This window comes from Trichomycterus rosablanca, chromosome 18 (assembly GCF_030014385.1).
Source record: "Trichomycterus rosablanca isolate fTriRos1 chromosome 18, fTriRos1.hap1, whole genome shotgun sequence".
Taxonomy (NCBI): domain Eukaryota; kingdom Metazoa; phylum Chordata; class Actinopteri; order Siluriformes; family Trichomycteridae; genus Trichomycterus; species Trichomycterus rosablanca.
The window spans coordinates 8081373-8103938 of NC_086005.1; the positions used below are offsets into that span (position 1 = coordinate 8081373).

Consider the following 22566-nt stretch of genomic DNA (forward strand, 5'->3'; position numbering starts at 1 on the left):
CATAAAAGTAGTTGCAAAATTCCTAAATGTAAATAAGCTGGGCCAGTTTGTCAACTAAAAATCTAGTCATTTAATTTTTTATATTTTTATATATATATGGGCCAGTGATAGCTCAGTGGTTAAGGTACTGGACTAGTCAACAGAAGGTTCCCGGTTCAAGCCCCGCCACCACCAAGTTGCCACTGTTGGTTCCCTGAGCAAGGCCCTTAACCCTCAATTGCTCATTGTGTAAGTCGCTTTGGATAAAAGCGTCTGCTAAATGCTGAAAATGTAAATGTAAATGTTATATCATGCAATTTGCTGTCCTTGTCTGAAGTTGAACCTTGATATTATATACAATTTTTTTTTAATTATGCTGAAACAAGCTTATATACATTTAAAAATACGATGTTAAAAAAAAAAAAAAATATATATGAATAATAATTAACAAATAAATAAAACCCCAAATAAATTATGTGCAACAAAATGTGCAAAAACTAAGGGTTTAAACGTAACACAAACCAACAAAAGGTGACATTTTCCAGGAATCCTTACAAGAAGGGATGAGGGTTGACCGTTTTTTAATAAGGATGTGTGCGCATGTTTGCACATACCATCTAAGAAGGCAGAAGAAGTCAGCTTTTTACGGTGTGTATGAGCATAATCTTGTAGGTTAGGAGCGCTGGAGGAGCCTCCCAGCACCATGGTGCTAAACAGGCCAGCACAATGAGACCCTGATGGAGTTAGAGAAGATACATACAGCAGTCGTGTGTTCCACGAGCCACACCTTTTAATGCATGCAGCATGCATGACTAAGAGATTCTTGCCACAGAAAGACTAGTGCAGCCTCATTAAAAGCATCCCATAATGACAGTAATGCCATTTGTCCTGCAGATAAACTGGTTTTCATGGGAAACTGAGTCTTACTAAAACAGTTGTGATCAGAATTATTCAGTCATAAGTTAGCAATACATGTACAAAGACATACAGGAAGAACCACTGTTGTTTGCTGATTAGTTCTGATCATTTGTAATTGCCGTTCTCTTATATGGAACAATTACTATCTACAGACCACTATCCAGACAAGCTGAAACAGTATGAGAAATGCTAATAAAGACATAAATCAGTAGTTTTTAAATTTAATTTGACCTCTTTTTAAACAAAAACCTAAGACAAACTGTTTCATGTTTTACCTAAGTAACTCTAGTCCATTTATTTTTATTAACACCTTCTCTCTTATGTCAAGAGTCATTTTGGCAATCACATATAGTTCTCATGACAGCAGATTTATATCAAGAGGCACTTTGTATTGGAGGTTCTAAAATCATATGGTGTGAGACCCACATCAGTGATTGATCATGTACTGTGTGCAGTGAGTGCCGTAGAGTGAATGAAAGAGTGATTGAGTATTTGAATGTGTACTGTTCACTAGGCTTAGTGTGCATACAAAATAAATTCCATTGATTCCATACACTGCATGAAACTGATTAGAATGCTTATCTACTGACATTGAGGTCATACCCAGACATCAGCATTTCTATGTTCTTTGTCTGAAAAGTAGTGATTTCAATTACAAGACGACATTAATACAAACCAGAACGCAAAAGGACCCTCTTCTAAAATCTGATTTTACCACTGCGAACTATACAGCGTACACAAAGGACATTACCAGCATGTATGAGAGAAACTGAGTCAGCACTGTTAAAGCTGGTTGTGTGGCAAAAATCTTGGTCCTGAAGTTTGTTAAGACTATGCCAATTAGAAGTATTGTTTTAAATTCCACATCACACCTTTAGTCATTATTCATTGGGTACCAGAGAATCAATAGAGAGCAGCTTGTGCAGGAGACTCTAAAAGTGCTAAAAGAGACCCAAAGCCATGACACAGAGTGAAGAGTTGAAATGGAAAGGCACAATTTCACTTCATGGCTTTACTTATTTCTTGAGGAACATGATGTGAATAACAATATGACAATCACAACACGACAAAACATTAAGCCATAAGAAATAAGTAAAATTTGCTTGTTTTATAGCAACACAATGCATAAACATCACAATATCCAGGCCAACACTAGTCAACACTAGTCAACACTAGCCAATAATAGCTACTGACTTATAAAGTATTGTTCATAGCAAATTTGTATAAGAGTCAGCTTACCAATCCCAGGAGTGAGCTTTGGATCTGTGTGCAGTCTGCCTGGCCTTGCATGACTATTGTTATCTGATAAAACCTGTAGATGCAAAACACAACATAAGCTCTTCCCATCAATAAAATGTAGACATGTTGAAACCTTCTGTAAGTAAGCAAGTAGGCCTTGTCCAGATTCGGCGGGTGTTAATAAGCCAAAAAACAAATGTTAGTACAGGCAATGATAAGATGATCTGAAAAGTAAATGGACCGTGCAACATCCCTACGGCCACAGAGTCCATTCCACAAAAGACATTCAACAGATGCAGGACAAAGCATGAGACATGGCACAGATTAGAAATGCAGAGGGGAAGGAAGAGAGACATGGCAACAGTTTGCAGAGATTCCACAAATCAACACTGCACCAAAAAAACTCCAACCAAATAGGTGCTTGAACCAGTGCCGAAATAAACAAGGAAACAAAATGAAAGAAAAAAAATAAATTATTCATTTTACAGTTTCATGCAAAACCAAGAACCAAGCAATGGCTGCATCATCTCTGGATTAACAAGGAACTATGAAAAAACATTATAGGATCAAAGGATCTAAAAGAATGAAAACTGAGGGTGAGATGGTAGAAGAAGGACACAATGGAAGATTATCAAGGTGCCCTCACATCTCCCATGGCTTACCTCAGGCCCATAGCAAACTTGAAGCAGCGACAAAAAACATTCATGCCATTTGGCTCTGCTTAAAAGTGATTAGCAGCAATTGTAAATTAAAAATACTAAATTCTAAAACTATAATTTACAGTATAAGTATTGTATGAAGTCCCAGAGTATAATTACTGTATGCAGTCCTGTTATCAAGCATCTAAAGCATTAAATATGCAATTTCTTTGCTTTGATGGCGCCACACATTCTTGTACAGTACTTAAATGGTCTGTAAAAAAGCTGTGAAATCACTTTAATCACTTTAATCCTTTAATCACTTGCTTAGTTGCACTATCCAATAAACCATAAATCACTGTAGTTTGTGATTTAAGGTCCCAATGTTTTGTTAAATACAGCAAAAGTGTGTTTATACAGTTCTGCTAAAAAAAATGAGAAAACTGAAATTATCACTTTCTCTGGTTTTACTATTGCAGGTAAGTAAGTACAAATATTTAATTTTATTAACTACTTACAGCTTTTCTTTGCAGAAAAAAAAACAACTGGTCGAAAAAAAATTTGTGGACTGTAATTTCTTTTTCATATGCAATACTTATAAATTCTACACTACCCCTAATAAGGCACAGTTTAGAAAGCCCAACCCTGAAGTACACAGAATGTAGAGTTCAGAGACATAACTATACTATATTCCTCAGATGTCAGGCAAAATAAAAGTGCGACGTCAGTGCCACATTCCGTTACTACTTTCCTTATTTCTACTTTGAACTTTTCACTTACACTGCTGTCTATATGCCATTTGACCAGTGAGAAAATGTGCATTAAATGTGCCAAAGCAGAGGTGGTTTTAAGCTCTGGAAGAAGCAAGCAGCAGAAGACTGAGGAGGCAAACATAGAACCAAAAGATTTTTTAAAAACCTACTACAATCTAGAGAAAAGGGGAGAAATTACTGGACACTACAATGAAGCAGATTGCGAAGGACAGCTAATAAGAGTCAGCAGATAAATAAAAAGAGCTACCAAGATCAAATGGCTAAATGACATTGCATGATAGGTAAATGACAAAATGTGATTTCTTTCACAGTGCCTTAGCAGACAGGTCAATAATTTGGGAGCAGAGTGCAGAAGCATAGGATGAAGGGTATCTAATAAAGCATTTGTGTAAGGTTGCTCAGTTGCTTCTAAAAGCACTGGTAAGAAAGATCGCTGATGAGAAATACTGTATGTAGTGAAACATGACAATGCAAAGAGGTTTTACAAAACACTTGGCACATTACAAATGAGAAATGCAACACAAAAAAGGCAGGTAGCGAATAAATAAACACAGAATGCATTAACACAGAATGCATTAACACTGAGAAGCCACTAAAGATGAATTATTTGTGGCTGAAACCTGCAGGCATGCCATCAAACTCAGAAATAAACATGTCAGTTTTTACATGTGCAGTAGTGCACCGTACAATGAAAAATGCAGGGTGGGTTTATACGTTACATATTTACAAACATGCAACTTCACCCACAATCCTCCACTGTTAGTTCAATACACTTAGGTCTTAAAAGATGGTTATTCAGGCGGTCACAAATCGCTTGAATTCATTCCGATGTGGAATGTAAAAGGAAACATGAACAGTAAAACGATAAACAAGAAGCACTCTTTTGATTGATCTGCTGATTAGGTGTCCTTGCTGAATGCCATCAGGGTTTCTTGGGTGCGCATGAACAAGTAGTTAGCGGTTATGAAGAATGAATTAAATTTGTAAAAACCTGTTGCCATGAGCCAAAAATACTTGATGTGAAAGCCAGTGATTTGGGGGAGACAGGGGAGGAAGTTATTTGGTCCCCTGATCTGCGTCTTCGACGCCCAGTACCAACACCACAGGTGTAATGTATCCAGGTACCAATAGACTCAGGGCTAGACACACTCAGGGGGCTTTCTTCCTGAAAGTGAGAGAGGGGGCAGAAACAGCACAATCATGCAACATTAACAACAGTCCAGCTACGAGTTCCATCAACATTCACAACGTAGGCCCTCTGTTCAAGGAGGAAAGAAAAACAAAAAGTTGGTCATACTTTGCCAGGAGAAGTCTTGATAAAGTCTGTCAGCAACGGTGACTACACATGTCCAAAAAGGAAAAAAAAAAAAAAAAAAAAATGCACTTTTTAAAGAACACATTTGGCTACACCAGTGCTCAGTGACCATGTCTTTGGGTTTCAGTTTTCTATTGATGGAAACATCAGAAATACTTAAAATAATACACTACCTAACAGACCAGATACAGAAAAAAAATAATCAACAAAAAACAAACAAAACTCATAATTTCAATGTATTTTTCCTGTTTTACCACCTTTACCACTCTTTATCCTGGTCAAGGTCATGATCGGTCCGGTTTTCCAAGAATAACTGGACGCAATGCAGTAACACAGCTTGGACATGATGCCAATCCTTCAAAGAGCCTCAGTCATGCACCCCCCTCCCAGACATAGCCAATCACGTCTGTATGTAGTCACTTGACTGACCACTGACACAGCTGAGAATTCGAACCTGGGATCCCAGTGGTAGTGGGCTAGCATAATTTACCGCTGCACCACTAAAGCACCCTATTCTGCAATTATTTATTAATACTGGTAAATTCCCCCCTTTAGCTACCTCAGAGATCATTCATTATTTATGTGTAGGCTAATTGTAAACAAAAACATCTAATATCTGCTAAAGCAATTTTTAAAAATAAAACCAAGTACTTGAGTGTTTAAATCTGCTGCATTACTAAAGTATCTGGCAGGAATACTGAGGGTGGTCACAACTGTTCAGGTAATTAATGTGGCATGAATCCAAACTTATGAGGAAGGAAAGCAGTCCAGGCACCACACCAGTGATTTAGATTAGTGTGGAGGAAGTGCTTTCTCAATAGCAAATGATTTATACTAAGAACAATGTATATAAAATCTAATTAAATTAATTCAGATTAAGTAGCTCTCTAGACCTCTGTTCTGCTACAAAATAAAACTTTTACAATTACAGAATTAAATTTAAAACAGCGGTAAAACTTGCCCAAGGAATCGCACTTACCTCTACAGAGCCGATCTTTTTGGAACGTGGGAGAGGAGACTTTCTATGAATATAGATTGGGTCAGACACCATAGGCCGAAACATCACCAGCGCTCGGTCTGGCTCGTCCCGCTTCAACACACTAGTTTCCTCATCGCTGTCGCTCTGCAGCTTCTTTTTGGGGCCTTCGTTCTAAAATGAAGCACCAGAAGATCACGTCACGGTGACGCTAATGCACAGATACCGTAACATATGGGTGTGTACATATACAGTGTATCACAAAAGTGAGTACACCCCTCACATTTCTGCAGATATTTAAGTATATCTTTTCATGGGACAACACTGACAAAATGACACTTTGACACAATGAAAAGTAGTCTGTGTGCAGCTTATATAACAGTGTAAATTTATACTTCCCTCAAAATAACTCAATATACAGCCATTAATGTCTAAACCACCGGCAACAAAAGTAAGTACACCCCTAAGAGACTACATCCCTCCAAAATGTCATGTGACTCGTTAGTGTTACTAGGTCTCAGGTGTGCATAGGGAGCAGGTGTGTTCAATTTAGTAGTACAGCTCTCACACTCTCTCATACTGGTCACTGAAAGTTCCAACATGGCACCTCATGGCAAAGAACTCTCTGAGGATCTTAAAAGACGAATTGTTGCGCTACATGAAGATGGCCAAGGCTACAAGAAGATTGCCAACACCCTGAAACTGAGCTGCAGCACAGTGGCCAAGATCATCCAGCGTTTTAAAAGAGCAGGGTCCACTCAGAACAGACCTCGCGTTGGTCGTCCAAAGAAGCTGAGTGCACGTGCTCAGCGTCACATCCAACTGCTGTCTTTGAAAGATAGGTGCAGGAGTGCTGTCAGCATTGCTGCAGAGATTGAAAAGGTGGGGGGTCAGCCTGTCAGTGCTCAGACCATACGCCGCACACTACATCGTCTGCATGGCTGTCACCCCAGAAGGAAGCCTCTTCTGAAGTCTCTACACAAGAAAGCCCGCAAACAGTCTGCTGAAGACATGTCAACAAAGGACATGGATTACTGGAACCATGTCCTATGGTCTGATGAGACCAAGATTAATTTGTTTGGTTCAGATGGTCTCAAGCATGTGTGGCGGCAATCAGGTGAGGAGTACAAAGATAAGTGTGTCATGCCTACAGTCAAGCATGGTGGTGGGAATGCCATGGTCTGGGGCTGCATGAGTGCAGCAGGTGTTGGGGAGTTACATTTCATTGAGGGACACATGAACTCCAATATGTACTGTGAAATACTGAAGCAGAGCATGATCCCCTCCCTCCGGAAACTGGGTCGCAGGGCAGTGTTCCAGCATGATAATGACCCCAAACACACCTCTAAGACGACCACTGCTTTATTGAAGAGGCTGAGGGTAAAGGTGATGGACTGGCCAAGCATGTCTCCAGACCTAAACCCAATAGAACATCTTTGGGGCATCCTCAAGCGGAAGGTGGAGGAGCGCAAAGTCTCGAATATCCGCCAGCTCCGTGATGTCGTCATGGAGGAGTGGAAAAGCATTCCAGTGGCAACCTGTGAAGCTCTGGTAAACTCCATGCCCAGGAGAGTTAAGGCAGTTCTGGGAAATAATGGTGGCCACACAAAATATTGACACTTCAGGAACTTTCACTAAGGGGTGTACTCACTTTTGTTGCCGGTGGTTTAGACATTAATGGCTGTATATTGAGTTATTTTGAGGGAAGAATACATTTACACTGTTATATAAGCTGCACACAGACTACTTTTCATGGTGTCAAAGTGTCATTTTGTCAGTGTTGTCCCATGAAAAGATATACTTAAATATCTGCAGAAATGTGAGGGGTGTACTCACTTTTGTGATACACTGTATATATATATACACAGTTTGCACTATTAAACCTTGAAAACTGCCACATAAATTAGAGCATAAATCAGTTCTCTGTGTGTGTAACCTCTCTGGATGCAGGTCTGTATCCAAATCCTGATGGCAGGTTTTTGTCCTCCTCACATCCCTTCGCTCCGGGACTGAAATGCAGCTCTACATGAAAACGCTCCTCTGATGAGGGATCCTAAAAGCACACAGCAGCCATTATTCAAAATCAAATATCACCCAAACCATGAGGTCAACTGAGCTTCATAGAACTCCTGATCAAATCACACTGTTACCTTATTGGGATCCTCATAGAGCATGATCACAATCTGAGTCATGTAATTCAGCTCGCTGACCACTCGTAGGTAGTCCATTGCTCTCTTCCACTGCTCATCTTTGGTCTCCTACAAAACCAGTTATGTTATCAGATTAAACCAGAACTAGCTGGCATGAAAATGCAAATTAAACTCTAGGAAGTCTATTGCTGCATACATTTAGCATAATATGAAATATTAACAAGTATTATAGGTGGGTTATATGTGCAGCTTTTAGATTCAAAGTTTCACATTTGTAGGTCAGTGTCTGGAAAAGAACAAAGGTCACCACCTCCGCACCCCAAAATTGTTTTACTTTGAAATAGCTTACATCACATAGGGCTCCATAACGTAGAATGGAGAGCAGGGAGTGCACATGACTCTCACTGGTGAAGTACAGCCTGGTCCGCACATGACGTTCAGGAGACATGACGCCTCTGGAATAACTGCAAACAATGCCCAAAAAACAATAACCAATATTAATGAATATGAAGTATATAGCATGACCAATACGATCTAACAAAGTTCTTCTTCCAGCTAGCAGATATGCCTTTTTCAGTCATACCTTTAGCTAACACCTGCCCAAAATCAAACATCCATGTAATCTCCATAAATTAATGTTAGCAGAAGAATGAATTGTGCGGATAAGATCATGGACTGTTAATGAATTAATGACATGCCATTTCAAGTCCAGCTGGAAACTACTGAGCTAAATGTGTGAATCTTAAACTTAAAAACATGGATGTATGGAAATGGCTTACACTGGGTGAAGCTTATTAACTGTGTCATCATCTTGGGTCCTCTGCAGATCTGAGCGGATCTTGCGAATGAGAGGCGTGCAGTAGCCTTTGGCAATGTCTACCTTCTCAGCTTGAGAAATACCATATTCCTGGTCAGGAGAATTAAAAAGAAGGCAGAAAATCAATGACCTTTCAAAATCCTTTTAGTGTAGATACACTACTTACAAAAATAGATGCAAAAAATATATGGACACCCCTTCTAGTTATTAAGTTCAAAAGACAACACCACACCTGTGGAATGACAATATCGGCCAGAGCCTTAGAAAGCCGGTAGATCTCCATGGTGTTGTCCAGCTTAAGTGAGCTGTTGTGTTGTACATCATATTTGATGCAATCATAGATGTCTGGGATTTTGCTGATGTTGTAGCGACCATTCTTCATCTTAAAATCCTTTTCCAGCTTGGACCAGCGCCGCAGCATGAGCTCCAGAGTTTCACTGTGGTACAGCTGAATATCTAAGAGAAACAGAACAGCGAGCTTTAGCACAGCGTGGACTAGGACTAGGAATGTACACTTGCAGTTCTCCATGGCACCCATGCCATGGGACTCGTGCTGCTATTAGACTGCAACAAGAATGATGCAAGCCTCGACACTTTAGTGCTGAAAACAAAAGCTATTTACTAAAAAGCCATGCAGCTATGGTGTTATTTTATCAGACAGAATAAAATGCTCACTCAGCAAGAGGCCTAAAGCACTCCTAGGGTTAACAAGGGGTTTAAACTTCATGTTAAAACTAAATCTAATTGCTTTGTTCTGTGTTCATTACAACCTTCTCTTGGAACAGTTTGTAAATCATCATCAGTAACCCCTTCATTCCTATTAGGCTTGAGGTGGGTTTACAGTCTATCCTGGGATCATTGGGAATACATCCTGAACAGACATTTATTTAAGTTTAGGGACACACCTATACATCACACCAAGAGCAAACTAAGACCAACCAATCCAAACCAAGGATCATGAATAGCCACACCTGCTGCACCACTACATCACTGTGTTGGAATTACTAGTTTATATTTTCGTTCATTGGTTCTAAGCAAACATTACCAAAGCAGAAGTACCTGTAGATGGAAATGATTAGAGATTTAGCATGAAGACATTTATGTGATGTGCAGTGGTAGCAAAGTCATTAAGGTACTGGACTACTGATGGGAAAACAGCTGATTCAAGCACCACCATCTCCAGGGTGCCACTGAGCATTGCGGATCAAATTCGGTCCTAACTGTAGATCACATTGGACATACAGTAAGTGTCCACTGAAAGCCATTTATGTAAATGTAGAAAAACTCTAGTTGTAGGCTCATACCTGCTGACTTTGGGTCTTCCATTCTCTGCCTGATCTGCAGTGTGAGGTTATGGATAAGGAAATAAACCTTATCGCACGTCTTCACTGGGTTCTTGATCATCTGCATGGACTTCACCAGTGATGTGCTTGTAGTGGGAGCCAGCTATAACAGAGAAGATCTAAGATTAGAACACATATTGGCCATGTAAAAAAAAATGTATGTCATTGTTAAGGAGGTGATTCTAATCCACCGACTGTTCAAGTTAAGTCAATCCTTTCATACAGAACAAAAGTTAAAATAATTTTATCTGACATGAAAGCTGCAGTTTGCTACAGTTCATACACTTAAATTGCTTAACTTACACTGAGTGTGTTTTAAAAGGACACCAGCAAATCAATTCAATTACAGGATTTCATGAGCTCTCTCTCTGCCTCTGCCTGTCTCTGTTTAAGTCTCTGTCCGTGTCCCTGTCTTTACTTCTTAGACACCAAAGTTAAAATTGTCTTTTATTTTTCTTTAAATACTATGAAAGGTTGTTTTTACTTGTGTTCTTGCATACTATCTGTTACTACAACACCCTTAATATTTTATGTTTAATCTTGTAATGAAAAAAAAACAAGTTTGCAATATTAGTAGACTGGTCAGCCCTTAAACCAAGCTGCACATGATGCAGCTGGTCTCATCTACAGCAAACCACAATAGCTTATGTCCAGGTGGCCTGGACTTGACCCAGTAATTGGATAATTTGGGTTATCTGTTTTGCCTTTCAATGCCGTGTACAAAAACAATGTGTACACAGAGGTGATTGATAATGTGATTGATTAATTTGTGACTACAAAGATTTCCCAGGCTTCATTCTGTGTCTGTGGTTCTAAAGATGTCCAGCATTCTGTGACGTTATTTCCCCAACCTTCTCATAATCCTCAGAGGAAAAGTCTCTGTCCTTCTGCAGAATTTCATGAAGCCGAGCTTTGACTCGCTGCTGGCAGCTGCTCAGAGAGTCACTGTCACTGTCCAGCAAGCCATTCATGTTGGCACTCTTCACCATCTGCACCAGGATAGGAGTCAACTCACCCTCCAATGCCAGCAGGCCCTGCAAACACCAGCATATGCTTAACATGAGTCTTGCAAACACAAATTTTTGCAAATTTAAAGAGGAAGACGACCAAATGAGCGGGAGAGCTCATTAGTAAACTGCACCTTGGCAAAAGCAGCTGCAGTCATCTGAACTCGCCCTTCATCAGAGGCGTAGATCTTTAGGTCGTGTCGATACGTACTGTGGAGACGCAACAGGCCGCAGCCAGGAAATCCTGCATAGTCCCCTGTGATAAGATATTGTTACATTTTCAGCTTTTCAACAATAGCCACTCTTCTGAGAAGGCTTCTCACAAGACTTTGAAATATGTCTGAGGGAATTTCTGCCTACTAGGTCAAAACAACATATGTGTGGTTTGGCATTGATGTTGGTCGAGAAAGCCTCAACTGATGTTCCAGTTCATTCCAAAGCTGTTTAGTTGGGCTGAGGTCAAGGCTCTTTTTCTCATAACACAGCATGTTGTCTGTTTAATCGGCTGAGTATAAAAGTTTTTTTGTTTTATCTTTTTTTAATTCTACAGCCTTTACGGAACATTTGTTGTGGTCTAAAACATTAACTCCACCACTTCCGCATTACCAAGCTCTCAAATTCTTATCCCAGCTGTGCTACACACAACTGGCTGTATTTCTATAGGCAGTGTCAGAATGGTCAAAGCAGGGTTCCTCGTCCCTGTGCTTTTTTTGTACATGATGCTGCGCTCTGTGAAACCCCAACCCTGGCAGGTAGAAAGTAGCGATTGGCAGCTATGCGCATATCAGTGGGGGTTTGTGATAACCAATGAGGGTTATCCACCTCAATCAAGAGTGGTGGCAGCAACAAGGGAGAGATAAACTCCAACTGAACATGTCTGAATTGGGTGTAAAGAAAAATTAATAAATAAAAGAAAAAAGGAAAAACATCTCAAAAACACATTACATCATTTTTTTTAACAATGAGAACCAGTTAAAGAATGAGACTTAAAGAGATGGATAAGAAAGTGGATGCTGGTGTGTCTGTACCTTGTCCTCCAGGGTACATGCACCTAAATGCTCGGCCCAGCTCCTCTGCCTGCACCCTGCCTGCTGGAGTCAACTCACCACCCCACTTGAGCACCAGCAATAAAGATGGGTCATCCCTCCTTACATCTAAACACACACACACAAATGTCTTACTGTATCACATCAAAATATGAAACACAACAACTTTATTTAATGAAACAGGCAAAAGGGATCTGTGTGGGACCCCAATACTGCCAGGTGATAAGAGGAGGCTGCTGATTGGACAAGCATCAGAAGGGGCGTGTATTGATCTGACTTTCAGAATACACAGTGGGGAATTGAAAATGAAAAAAAAAAAAAAGAATTGTCTTACCTTCTTCCTCACTAGATGTTTTTGGGCAACCATGTGGTAGATATGTTAACTGGACCTTGCGATTAATGCCTGAAAAATGGCCATACCTGAAACAAGACATGAAAGCTCTATAATTCTGAATAAAATAAACATCCTTGTGTTTATGTTAAACTGAACATTTCTTACATCTCAAGGACTGTTTTTAGCTGCTCAAGTTTGGCTTTACTTTCTTCAATTTCTGTATCATTATTCTGTCCAAGTTCAACCAACAGCTGTCGGGCAATGTCTAAAACTTTCTGTAAAGATGAAAACGTACAGCATTTCCATTCTGCAACAGGCACTTAAGATATCCATACAAGAACTTTCTAATTTTTACCTGAAGTTGCTTTGGCTTTTTTAATTTCAGCTTTCCACTTTTGTACCCATCACATTTTTCAAAGAGGTCAAAAAATCTGAAAGGAACAAAAAACAATTCAGCCGGAAGGTTGCTTATTTTACTCAACACCACTAGGACCATGGGTTACTACAGGCTGCATTTAAAAAATTTAAACATGGTAAAACCTTTACAAAACATAAAAACTCCAGCTAGTTTTTCTTAGAGGAAAAAGCCATGTTTAATAAATTGGCTAATGACCGTGGATGTGGAAGCATGACATTTTGATTCGGCCCCATTTATGATAGTTTAACGGTGAGAACTAGGAATTAAACAATGTGCATGATCCTTACCTCTGATGCCGAACCTCCATTTTCATCTTCTGTTTGGGAGTTCTGTCCCCATGCCGAATGACTGCAATGACACACCTCAGCTCCATCCTAACAATCATCATATACAGAGGTATAAATAAAGCATGTTGTATATTCTTGTGTACTTTTAACACTTCTGTTGATACAACAGTAAAAAGTGGCTGACTGGTGTATTAGTGTGATTAAGTTTTTAATGAAGGACGTACATTGTGCCTGAGGTGGTGGGAACTATTGGAATATCTTCTGCCTCCAGAGGGATAGACCATGGTATCTGGAACTGAGGAGCTAGTTCTCTCATGATGATGTTCCTGAGAAAACAGAGTTTAAGTCAGACATCCTGTTATTTATGTGAAATGTTAATCCCCAAATGTCAAATGTTATCAAATTAATAATAAGCCATTGAAAATATGCCACACAGTTCGAGCACCAGTGACCTAATCTATGTCATTACCATACATAAAGTGTTGTTACTTAATGAGATCAGAGGCTTTGCATCAATAATGCCTTATATCAGAGTTGCAAAGTGGAATACTGCCAGAGCCTATGGGTGGTCTTTAACTAAGAAGCTGTAGAAAATTCACAGTTCAATAGTGTCAGACAGATTATAAATGAGACCTTTGCTGGTGTTAACACAGGTCGTATGTTAATACAGAGGAACATGTACATCTAATGAAATGTTATCAAGCCACCACAGGCTGTAAGATTACAGCGCTTAAGCAGGATTTTGTACCTCTAATATTGGCACCCCAGGATTTAATTGAAACATAATTACACTGTTCATGGTGCAGCCTGTAAAAGTAGACTGTCAGATTTTTACCCAGACTGAAGCTTTCAGACCCTCTTGACTTTGGCACACTTCACTGTGTTGTGGATTTGATGTTTGATTGGAATGTTTGATTGGAATGGACGTAATTGCCATTTTACCCCCATTTTACTAATCTACACTTCACACATCACTTATAATAAAGTGAAAACGTGCTTTTAGATTTTTCTTTTTTTAAATAATGAAAAAACTTTAGACCCTTTGCTGTGGCACTCCAAATCATGGTCGGGTGCATCCTGTTTGATTTAATTATACTTGAGCTGTGTCTAGAACTATTCTCAAATCCACCTGTTGCAATTTATGTTGTTTCAACACAGTCTGGAAAGGCACACACCTGAGTCTGATGTAGGCTTAAAAGATCTTTTATAAAGAATGAGGTACACTACCCAAATCCAAGTGTGTAAAGTTTGTAAACATATTAAATAAGACTTAAGGCTATAAGGCTATAATATAAGTATTAAATAAAGGGACTGAATACCTCTGTGAATAAGATATTTAATTTTTTTTTATTTTTACTACATTTCCACCAGACAAGCTGTTTAAAAGGGCTTTTAATGCTTTCTGACTCCACTGTAAAACAAAGGGACTCTCTCCTGTCACCTTTGCTTTGAAAGCCAACTAAAACCTTACACAGTTCTATGACCACAACATTTCCCTGTGATGTGATGACCCTGTGATGTGATGAGGAATCTGAAGCAATGGTAGACATTCCTGCAATCTAAAATTGAACATACCCAAGAATTTTCGCGCAGTCATCATAATACTTCATGGAGTTCTTGACGAAGCTGAAGCCGTTTACGTCGCAAACGTATGACTGCCCATTAGCACGGAGAAGGTCAAACCCACACACAGTTTGCTGTTAGTAAACAAAGCAGACAAAGCATGTCAATGCGTACAATACTACAGGGATGAGTAAATATACAGGAGTGTTTATTGCTTATAGATTTCATATACAGAAGTGTTATAGTTTATAGATTTCATATACAGGCGTGTTAAGGCTTACAGGTTTTAAGAAGATTAAAACACATTACATTTAGGCATTTAACAAAAACATGAGTGACCCGCTATAAATGTATAATAGCAATAAAAATGTAAATGTGCTGTTTAAACACCTCTGACAATGACTGAATGAAACACCTGAATTCAGTATTAAAAGGTGTGTCCCAATACGGTTGTCTATAGTGTGAAATTTTGACTGTGGTATGAAAGTGGTGGACCGCACGGCAAAGCCCAGAACAAGACAACTGTACTGCACAGTTTCTGCTGTAGACTAAGCTTTTTCTGAAAGTAAACACTGAAACGGGCTAATACCCCATACTCCTCCTACATCCACGCACTGCTAAATGTGTGCTTTGATCAAGTCTGACTCGATAATGACTCAATAATTAAGTTAAACACTTGGGATAATGGGCTTAAATGGTCTGAAGATTGCGAGATCAATTTCACTTCCTGTGTTTACCTTGAATGCCAGGCAGACTTTCCATGCAATGAGCTTTTCTCTGGCGTTAAGGATGACCGGATAGCGAACCTCTTTTCCTTCACTGTCTCGTTCGACCTTTCCATCTAATGCAGGAGATTTACGAGCCTCTGCGTGAGCGTAGTCAGGGCCCACTGTGTACACCTAAAACAAGAGCAAGTATAAAAAACAAAAGAAACAAAAAGAAAATGATTAGGAAGTATGTATGTATGAGCAGAATAAATAATAAGAAAATTGTTTATGCCTGGCCAGGCAGTCCTTGACTAGGCAACAGCACCTTACTACTGATTAAACCACCAAAAAAAAAAAAAAAACAGCCAAAAAGTAATCAATCTGGGTTAATACATCATTTTAGCTCAAAAAACCCTTAACAACACACATATACAGCAACGCTTTATTACCTTCACATCAGTGCCATCCGTAGGCATAAACTCTTCATAGATGTAAGAACCTGTTTTTCGTACACTGCTCTCAGGGGAATAGACACTACTCCTGCTGCCAATCTGCAACCAGGCACAGGGGGAAAGAAAACATTACATTTACCTGTACTAGCAATCCCAGTTACCACTGTATCCTGGTCAATTTTACAGTGGATTCGGAACCTATCCAAAGAGAGAATACACCAAGGACAGGGTGCCAGTCTCTCAGGAAAAAGCACAGTAAGCAATACAAAATGTAGGTTTTGAAGACTTACTTAAACACTATGGTTTATTAACTGTATTTTTTCATGTAATCTACAAAAAGAAGTGTGCAGTGAAAGAATTCATCAAAATATCAGAAACAAATAACTAAAATTAACGGCTATGCTAATACTGAGTAGGATCCCAATTTGCCCTCAATTTACATCCCTTATAAATGTGACATGTATTCCACAAGGTGTAGGAAATACTCCTTTCATATTATGGACCAAATTGACAAGACTATGCAAGTGCTAAATGCACAACATTTTATCCAAGGCGACTTGCAATTGTGAATTATACAAGCTAAACTATTAAGGACCTTGCTCATGGGACCAACAGTGTTAACATGGCAGAGCCTCCCATTATAAGTCCAGTACCTTAACCGTTGAGCTACCACTGCCCACAGCCACATTTTTCTTTGCTGTACATTTATGGTGTAAACCAACCATTTTACCACAAAGGTACTCTACTTTAATGGCCTTTCCAGGGACCAGCACTTAATTTAACAGAGTGAATTCATTGTCATACTGAGTTACCATACCGGTCTGAAATACTAACGTTTACATTTATGGCCTTTAACAGACAATTTAATTTAAGGCAACTTACAATTGTGACCCAATACAATCTAAACATTTGAGGGGTTAAGGGTCTTGTTCAAGGGTCCAACAGTAGGAACCTGGCAGTATAGGAGCTTAAACCTACCGATTAACCTCCCTTGCTACCACTAATTACCACGTTTGTTATCTGGCAAAATGTCCCACCCATGGTAGTTCAGCAGCTGCCTAAAATTAAAATAAAGAATATATACAAAGCAGGAGAATTCTATAAAAGACAGCACAGTGTTTTCAGTTTATAATGTAATTTATTAATAATTGCATTTATTTCGGGGCTGTTTGCTGACTGAAGCGTCATCTCCTGGAAAATACGGCTCGGTCAGTTTATGAGGATCTTAGTTTTTACATATGACTGTAACCTGAGTTTTGAGAGTCACCATGCTAAAAACGCTGCTTGGTGGATTGCTCCATGTACCTTGCGGAAGAGCCGCTGGCTGCCTCCTCCTGCAGATGTGGGGTAGTAGATGTAGACATTGTGGTCCTCGGCACTCACTGGCTTCTCCACAAAAGGCTTTTGGAAAATTTCTCCGTTCACCTCCACATGGTCCTCTCCTTCAACCAGGTTACATTCTACAAACAGTAATAAACACACCAGAGCTGACAATCTCTTTTGAATCCCAGGAACTAAGTCCAAGCTCTGGACTCAAACACAGATAGTGTCCAATAAACTCAAGACTGATCTGTGTGAACAGTCAAAAGCAGCCATAATGTACAGTTAAATGCAACTGAACAGACCAAAAATAAATCTGTTCAGAAAAATTATCTGCCCTGCCCACCACTCACAGTATAAAGTCTGGGTCACATTAAAATCCATTCACATTGTTTGCAAGCTGAGACTGGAAGATGTGGTTCAGTTAAGAATATACTCACCCTTAACTTGTAATATGGAAATTCAACTTAATGTCCAAACATTTTTTGGGAAACTGAATAAGGTCATACTTTGGTGGAGGAAAATACAAGAAACTTTTCTGTTGCTGAAAAGGACCCTTGGTGTTCCTAAGCCAAAAATTCAGGTAGTTCCAATATAAGTTCCAATTTAATTCGTATGACTAAACAGCACATGTTTATTCAACACAGAACCCATTTTACTAAAACACAAAGTGACTTAGAATTGCGTTCAGCTACGGACTGTTGTAATCATCAGGTGTATGAGCCACTGGAGACAAAGGCTGAGCAATTCCCTGTCTAGCACTTCTATATGACAGCCTAATGGGGTCTGATTGAAGTAGGCACTTAGCAGAGACAAATATCGACAGTCAGGTCTTTGTGCAGCTAAAAATGTCTGCTAAATGACCTGGCCTGACCTAAATGATGTTTTATTAATAGTAAAACCACAAAGACAACAGGGTCTCACAGTGGCATTAAGTTCCATTTAGTCTTCACTGCAATACCGCTTAAAGGAATCCCTCGCCAATAAATGCGTGTTCAAATCTAACTTAGTGCCTTTCAGTATTTATAGACGTTACCGACATTAACAAGCCCTTTTTCAACATTCCCATGTGAGAGGGGTAGAAAACAAGTCAACATTCTGATTAAAGAAGGATGCCCAGTGATTGCTAGTGAAGCTGAACCTGCCACGACCCTGATCAGGATAAAGCAGCTAAAAAATAAAATGAATGAATGAATGCAATAATTAAATCAATTAATGAATAATAAATAAGTAAATGAGGGAAAAAAAACATGAAGACACACAAGTGACAGGGATGGAACTAAAAACTAAGCAATGCATGACAGTTGTTGCCATGGCATCAGTACTGTTACCACAGAGACAGGGAGGATTGATCGATAAGACCTTTAGCTGCACAAAAGGCCAGAACCCACTAAAATAGGGGTTTTATCAGAGGAATCAAATCACAGACTATCTATTTTATTTCCTCTGTACAGTGCAAATCAGAAAAGTGGAAGATTAAGGGAAGTTTTTCTCGTGTGTGCGAAGTCTTTATTTAAAAAGGCAGCATTTATTTTTAGTTTAGTAAACACCAAACTGCAGATGGCACCATTTAAATCTTAAAAACTGTGGAGAAGGCAGTTAATAAAAAAAAAAAACGGTCTTTTGTTTCACTTTATGCCCAACTCTGGTCATGTTGTTCTTTTTTTCTGTTAAAGCTGTTTTATAATTGTATAAGCTGTACAAAACCTTATAAAACACTCTTATACCAACCCTCTGGTCTGGCTGGATCTCTGTTTAGAACTGCAAAGCGAGGAAGCTGAATTCCCTCGGCCTTTAGAATCCGATAGACCTCTCTTCTACACGGAAAGACACAATACACAGATTTGTTCACATTTTCAAAACACAGCAATCAATGCTAAGGTTAAAAACTACATATTTTCGATTTCTGATAAATAATGTTTTGTTTGGGGGAGACACATGAGGCATAGCCTGGCTTTCCTTACCCTGTGTGGGAATCCAAAAGGGGAATCCAAAAACAGTGTTACAATTACTGATGACTTACCCTAATTTCAAATAATCGTGACAATGCCCCAATAAATTTTTTATAATTCTTAATCAAATTTTACATTTAAATGTATTAAATGACGTTTTTGCTGTTAAACAAACCCCATTGTCTGCGTGTTTATGCCTGACCTACTATTTTAGCAAAGCTGCTATGTGTAGGGTTCTACCACAGTCATGGAGCTCACCTGTCCTGAATACTGTACTGCAGCCCCAGATCATTCATCACAAACTGATTCCTGAGCTTCTCATAAGCCACAGCTTTGTCCAGCGGAAATCCTTAAAGAGATTACAAGAACAAAAAGTACAACCTGATGAACACACATCCAGAGAACAGAACAATTTTAAAACTGCCATTATTTTAACAGGATATTTAATAGAAAATTAATAAGAAACCCACTTCAATCAAAGACTGCAGCAAGATGCTCCTAACTGTTAGTGCACACAGTGATTATTAAGAAACTGAATTTTTTTCTGGCTTTTATGTTATGAGAATAATTATTCAAATTGCACCCTCACAAAATTAACTTCTCAATAAAACAGATTTAACTCTTCACCATTTCGAATCGCAAATAGCTTGTCACGTGAAAGCCTCCTTACTGTCTGTGTTTATACTTTCTTTTGCCGTGCATAACAGCAGCATGTGTGCAAACGGTGTTGTATGTGGAACACTAACGTGATCCCACTCACCTTTGGAGTGGAATGAAATAAGACAGTCGCACAGCGGCCAGTTTTGGACAGGCTCGTTGAGAATTACATCCTCTTCGAATGTAACAACAGTAATGTACTTGAACAGACACAGACGCTCCAGTATCTCCTTCATCGGCTTGGACTTGGACTTTTTGGCCATGGCACAGATGCCCACCACTATCTGTCTCTCTGGAGGCTGCAGGATAAAGAAAATACAGCATTTCAAGGTGTTACAGAGCAGTTGGATAAGCACTGAAGAGGTCAGTCTGCACTGCCTGTCCTTCAGGTCTAATGATGTCAGCTAAATTCTGGGCATTCTTTGTTTAGATGTAAAGACTGCATTTTTAGATGGGGACATAAATCAGTATGTATGCAGGGTGGACACAATACAAGCACACTAATATTATGATCCAAGGTTTATACAGTCAACAACCTCATAGGTTTTAGATTTAGTGCTGTTGATGTCTTTGAGTTAACTGAAATTTAGTAAACATGCCATTTTTAACCAGTGAAAATAATCAATGTATTAAAATTATTTATAGAGTTTTTGTTTGTTTTGACCTTAATTTTATTTATCACAAACATTGCTCAAGTTAGCTATCGAGCTATCTTAACACAGGCTGTAGCGAAAAGCTGTGGGCATACATCACCTTTAAAACAATGGCTAAACAGGCTAAATTTGTCAAGATCACAAACAGGTAATATTTTCAAATCCTTTTTAGCTGGAGAACCTAAATAGGTTTTTAACCAATTTAGTCATTCACAATTCCCATTAGCTAAGTTTTCCCTTAGGGTCAGCTCTACACTGTGCTCGCTTAGAGACCCATACATCTCCTCCTAAAGCTTCCTTTTAAGCTGCTGTTTATGCAACATAAATAGATGTACACTCTTGGAGAAGCATCATGCTGTCAATCCAGCGATTGAAAAGGTTGTGCTCTGCCCGCTCTAGGCCATATATGGCAATATGGGCATAGGTGCCCCCCTCAAAAAATAAGAATAAGTCATCTTACTGTAGTACACACCAAAAGACTTGAAATAAAAAAAGCAAAATTGCAGCCATATTTTAGTGTGTACAATAAAAGCTTGCTAACTCTAATGCACACTGGCTCTATTCCTGGCTTTTATCACAACTATGGTTACACAAGTACCAAACCATTACACAAAGACATACTGTATAATTTACATCCATTCCCAAACAGTAATAAAGAACTGCAGCTTTCAGACATACCGAGTCATACTCCTCCTCATCTTCGTCCTCTTCCTCAACGTTCTCATAGAGACAGTCGTAGCTCAGCACTCGTCCAGGGTCAAGCAGCTCATCTCCCTCTCCATCATCAGCCCCAACAAAAAATCGTGGGTGATCGGCATCCTCGTTTTCTGACATGTCCGCCCACTATGCCTGGTGCCCGCTGTGCCGCAGGGACAAGCTACAGCTCCAGGCTGCGCCCGCTCCACGGCCTCACAAGGCAGGCAGAGTTGAAAGTAGGCACTTCTGGTGCAGGCTCATATACCAGCACGGTTAAAGAAGCCAAGCTGCAACCGTGTTGCCCGTTTCCTGTTCTGCACAGCCAGCCATTGGGGTATTCTTCACTGTGATTGAAAAAACAAAACAGATGCGTAAGTACATTTGCACTAGCACTCTGCCAATTAATGCAATTAAAAGGAAAAAGAAAAAGTTGTTCTTATGATTAAATGGGATAGTCCGCAAAGCATTCCCTAGAAAAGGGCTTCAGACAACTTGTTTTTTCCTTTTTGTTGACTGTGGCAGTCTATTTTCAGGGTCAGCCTGAGCAAATGCTTGGAAGTCCAACAGTGCAATTAATAATGATTTTAGCCTAAGACAAAGCCTTTGGCAAATTAGTGCTGACACTGCACCAGCCCTTGGCTGAACAGAATGATAAAGTTACAGCATTAAATTGTTAGTAGTTTATTTCCAAGTAAAAACATTTTAGAATAAATCATAACTGCAATTTAATAAATCATGATTAATAGTAAAAAGGTTACCAGCTATTACTGTTAGCATAGCAGCAGGAAGAAAGCTCCATTTTACAGTGTGTCATCATTTAATATGATCTGCATGTCAAATGTAACTGATTCACAATTGTCATTTATTTGTGTAATTTACATGGACACTCCTGTTAGACTAGAATAAATAAATGCTAGTGCAATAACATTTGCTTGGAACGACTACATTCTCCTATTTTTTTACATGAATCGTATTGACAAGCCAACATAAAAGCAGAAAATGAGGTGGAATGAAAAAAGCTGTTTTGTAAGCACCCGACACAATAAAGCCACTTTATACAGTGCAGAGTGTGTAATGTATTTTTAAGCAGAGATGGAACAGAAGTGTAACACCCTGAGAAGAAAACAACCCCACAGCCAGGAACACTGTCCAACTAAATCACTGCAATAATGATCAAACCAACAAGGTTTAACAGAATTATAAAACTCACTTGTACCAAAGTCACAGGTTGAAACATAAAAACACAAACATGGACATTGAGCCTCAGTGACCAATGACGCTGAACATCTGTTACTGGCACCCATCTGTCTGGCAGCATTCTAAAAA

At 39.2% G+C, this 22566-nt stretch overlaps 1 protein-coding gene across 4 annotated transcripts in view; it reads right to left on the reverse strand.

Annotated features, from left to right (window-relative positions):
* ppip5k2 (diphosphoinositol pentakisphosphate kinase 2) overlaps nt 1-21476 on the reverse strand; it is a 31144-nt gene extending 9668 nt beyond the window's left edge. The window contains exons 1-27 of one of the 4 annotated variants that reach the window (XM_063014596.1): nt 21223-21476; nt 19995-20190; nt 19493-19583; nt 19014-19099; nt 17268-17422; nt 15960-16061; nt 15541-15702; nt 14816-14937; nt 13465-13566; nt 13241-13327; nt 12891-12966; nt 12701-12810; nt 12536-12621; nt 12184-12309; nt 11290-11411; nt 11000-11182; nt 10110-10251; nt 9038-9261; nt 8768-8895; nt 8338-8452; nt 7989-8096; nt 7775-7891; nt 5842-6012; nt 4845-4886; nt 4539-4712; nt 2137-2209; nt 594-713 (exon numbers count right to left, since the gene is read on the reverse strand). In XM_063014596.1, coding sequence (XP_062870666.1) covers nt 594-713; nt 2137-2209; nt 4539-4712; nt 4845-4886; nt 5842-6012; nt 7775-7891; nt 7989-8096; nt 8338-8452; nt 8768-8895; nt 9038-9261; nt 10110-10251; nt 11000-11182; nt 11290-11411; nt 12184-12309; nt 12536-12621; nt 12701-12810; nt 12891-12966; nt 13241-13327; nt 13465-13566; nt 14816-14937; nt 15541-15702; nt 15960-16061; nt 17268-17422; nt 19014-19099; nt 19493-19583; nt 19995-20190; nt 21223-21378 — 3376 coding nt within the window. In that variant the 5' untranslated portion in view covers nt 21379-21476. The remainder of the gene's footprint in view (nt 1-593; nt 714-2136; nt 2210-4538; nt 4713-4844; nt 4887-5841; nt 6013-7774; nt 7892-7988; nt 8097-8337; nt 8453-8767; nt 8896-9037; nt 9262-10109; nt 10252-10999; nt 11183-11289; nt 11412-12183; nt 12310-12535; nt 12622-12700; nt 12811-12890; nt 12967-13240; nt 13328-13464; nt 13567-14815; nt 14938-15540; nt 15703-15959; nt 16062-17267; nt 17423-19013; nt 19100-19492; nt 19584-19994; nt 20191-21222) is intronic. The other 3 variants (XM_063014593.1, XM_063014594.1, XM_063014595.1) reach the window with 3 other exon arrangements.
* Between the last annotated feature and the right edge of the window lie 1090 nt (nt 21477-22566).